This window comes from Schistocerca gregaria, chromosome 11 (assembly GCF_023897955.1).
Source record: "Schistocerca gregaria isolate iqSchGreg1 chromosome 11, iqSchGreg1.2, whole genome shotgun sequence".
NCBI classification, from domain to species: domain Eukaryota; kingdom Metazoa; phylum Arthropoda; class Insecta; order Orthoptera; family Acrididae; genus Schistocerca; species Schistocerca gregaria.
In genome coordinates, this window is record NC_064930.1 from 30040959 (window position 1) to 30044693 (window position 3735).

General features: G+C 34.8%; 1 protein-coding gene across 1 annotated transcript; it reads right to left on the minus strand.

Moving 5' to 3' along the window:
• Nucleotides 1-444: 444 nt before the first annotated feature.
• Nucleotides 445-1920, minus strand: LOC126295091 (zinc finger protein 99-like). Its single transcript, XM_049987349.1, has one exon. It carries the CDS (start codon nucleotides 1899-1901, stop codon nucleotides 483-485), a length of 1419 nt encoding a protein of 472 aa, XP_049843306.1. The 5' UTR covers nucleotides 1902-1920; the 3' UTR covers nucleotides 445-482.
• Between the last annotated feature and the right edge of the window lie 1815 nt (nucleotides 1921-3735).

The following is a 3735-nucleotide window of genomic DNA, read 5'->3' on the forward strand; positions in this document are numbered from 1 at the left end:
CAATGAAGCAAGTGCCATGAATATATTTTTACTGTCACTGTTTCTAAAATACAGAGCTACAAGTACTACATGATGACTTTGTTTGGAATATTAAGCAGCAAGTCATCACATTTCCTTGGCCTTATACTGAATATTGCAAGATACTCATGATTACTGACAAATGTAAGGATTTATCACAAGTCACAATCTTCTTGTCGCAAGATCAATAGGAAAAAGCAGCAGTGCTAATGACAAAAACACATTTGATTCATGTTTCTTATTTGGTAATACCATTTCTTGACATCTAAAGCTACAGGTATGAATTTTTGTCACATTATCTGTTAGCAATCTATACTACACATCATTACAAATTTTTCCACAATTCTACCAGATTTTAAAGTTATTTCACAGAAAGTACAATTTATTGTCCCCTGGTACATACATTATTTAATAGGCCTTGGGGCACCAACCACGAAAACCTATTTGCGTAATCTAACACATACTTACATTTTCTTTCTGATGTGAAGTAATGCATGTGTCTTGAGAGTATCCAAGTAAGTAAAACTTTTGTCACAGATACCACACTTGTGAGGTCCACTTCCAGTGTGTACAAATGCATGTGTCTTGAGATAACCTGATGTAGCAAAAGACTCCCCACAGATCTCACATTTGTGAGGTTTCTTTCCAGTGTGAATTAATATGTGTTTCTTGAGATCACCTAACATAGTAAAGGATTTCCCACAAATCTCACATTTGTGAGGTTTCTTTCCAGTGTGATACAATAAATGTTTGTTAAGATTGCCTAATATAGTAAAAGATTTCCCACAAATCTCACATTTGTGAGGTTTATTTCCAGTATGAAATAATATGTGTGTCTTGCGATGATCTGCCCTAGCAAAAGATTTCCCACAAATCTCACATATGTGAGGTTTATTTCCAGTGTGAATTAATAAATGTTTCTTGAGATCACTTAACATAGTAAAACATTTCCCACAAATCTCACATTTGTGAGGTTTCTCTCCAGTGTGAATGAATACATGTTTATTAAGATTGCCTAATACAGTAAAAGATTTCCCACAAATGTCACATTTGTGAGGTTTATTTCCAGTATGAATCAATACATGTTTCTTGAGATCACCTAACATAGTAAAAGATTTCCCACAAATATCGCACATGTAAGGTTTCTTTCCAGTGTAAATTAATACGTGTTTCTTGAGATGGCTTGACATAGGGAAAGATTTCCCACAAATCTCACATTTGTGCGGTTTGTTTCCAGTGTGAATTACAACATGATTCTTGAGATAGCCTGATGCAGCAAAAGATTTCCCACAAATCTCACAATTGTGAGGTTTCTTTCCAGTGTGAGTTAATAAATGTTTGTTAAGATTGCCTAATACACTAAAAGAGTTACCACAAATCTCACATTTGTGAGGTTTATTTCCAGTGTGAAATAATATGTGTGTCTTGCGATGGTCTGCCCTAGCAAAAGATTTCCCACAAATCTCACATTTGTGAGGTTTATTTCCAGTGTGAATTAACGCATGTTTCTTGAGATTACCCAACATAGTAAAAGATTTACCACATATCTCACATTTGTTAGGTTTCTTTCCAGTGTGAATTAGTGTATGTGCCTTCAGATAGCTTGAAAACGCAAAAGCTTTCCCACACATCTCACATTTGTGAGGTTTCATTGCAGCGTGAATTAATACGTGTTTGTTAAGATTGCCTATTATAGTAAAAGATTTCCCACAAATCTCACATTTGTGCGGTTTCTTTCCAGTGTGAACTAATAAATGTTTGTTAAGATTGCCTAATATAGTAAAAGATTTCCCACAAATCTCACATTTGTGTGGTTTCTTTCCAGTGTGAATTAAAATATGTCTTCTCAGCTGGTCTTCCCTAGCAAAAGATTTCCCACACATCTCACATTCGTGAGGTTTATTTCCAATGTGGATTAATACGTGTTTCTTGAGATCACCTAACACAGTAAAAGATTTCCCACAAATCTCACATTTGTGAGGTTTCTTTCCAGTGTGAATTAATAAATGTTTGTTAAGATTGCCTAATATAGTAAAAGATTTCCCACAAATCTCACATTTGTGAGGTTTCTTTCCAGTGTGAATTAATGTGTGAGCCTTTAGATAACGTGACTGGGCAAACCACTTCTCACAAATATCACATTTGTGAAGTCTTTTCCCAGTATGGATAGAAACATGTCTCTCGAGATCACCTGACCTAGCAAACAATTTGCCACAAATACCACATCTGTCGGTTCTGTTTGCAGTAAGTAGATCAGCCTGGGCACTGACATTAACAGCTATAGACAAAGTTCCATAATTACTTGCTTTCTCTCTATCATTTGTCATATGTGTGTTACATATGTCATTAGAGGGCATTTTTGAATCTTTCCAAGTTCCCTTACATGAAGACTGCTCATTGTGTTCTGTGACAGAAACTTCTGCCTCGCTATCCAACGAGGTAGTGGTTTGATGCTCATCACTATGTTCATATTTTTCATGAGTGTCAGCAGTTAAAACTTGACAATTCTCACTCATTCTCATATGCTTTTTCAAGCCAACATTACTGTGAAATACCTCACCACACCACTTACAAACATAGGAAGGTGGTTGCATTCCATCAATGTGCATGAACACATGCATTATGAGTGTGTATTTTGAAGAAAAGTTCTGTTGGCAGAAATTACAGCTATATACATCTAATTCCTTTTCCCTCGTACTACATTCATACTGGGTGGCAACTGAGCATTCCTTATCAATAGTCATATCTTCTGTATTGGTACTGAACCCATGTGTTGACTTCTCCATGTCTATCACAAACTCATCCTGGACCAGTCTATGGTGACAAGTTTCTTCACATGATATGCTGCAACTCCCACCAGTAGTCTGAGTAAATCTGAAGAGTGAGGAGGATAACGTTAAATATTGAGATATACAAACAAGAAACAATATTTGAGTGACCAGAAATCCACTACTATAGGCCAAAATTCATAAAAGTGCATAAGAATTGACATATTCGTAACTGTAGATGTAGATGTTACTGATTTAAAATTATAATATTCCACCAGAAGTAAACAACTGATGAGGTGAAAGTGGTTTAAAACGAAAATAACCAGAGGAAATTCAATAATGATTATTCTCAGTCACTGCTGATTTGATCTGAAATCTTTAGATTAGAACTAAAATACTTCATTTTCATGTGTTACAATCGTTATAAAATACAGTGCTACAAGTCAATAGTCTACAACACTTTATCAAATGTATCAAAAAATTAATCAGATACATGTTTTAATTCCAAATTTTTAAGTTCAAGGTATTTCAGATTTATTTAAGAGAAATAATTTCTACATGTTCCTCTTCTATTATGTTAGCTCTGTAAGTGCATTCTCCTTGTTTGGCCAACACTTTCACCTCTAGAAATGGTAAATTTATTTCACCTGGTAAACAATTTTTTTGTTTGATTCCAAATAAATCAATTACTACTGCAAGCATCAATATTTTCATTCGTTATCTACAATGGATGTTGATCAGCTGAACAATGACTGTTCATAAACAAGAATCAATGAGACATCAATCAAGGGAATAAATTTGCATACTGATGATGAATTGCAGATGGTATTAATCTAAAACTGTTTTTAGCACTGCAACTTACATGAAGCCTTCCACAAATGGAATTATTGTCTGAACAGATGGAAATGGTTGCAAATTTTCCAGTACACTTGCTGTGAGCCTTGTTGAA

Bases quoted from the DNA above. Each gene is read 5' to 3' on its own strand.
- LOC126295091 (XM_049987349.1), bottom strand. From the start codon at position 1,901: ATGTGTGGGAAATCTTTTGCTAGGGAAGACCAGCTGAGAAGACATATT.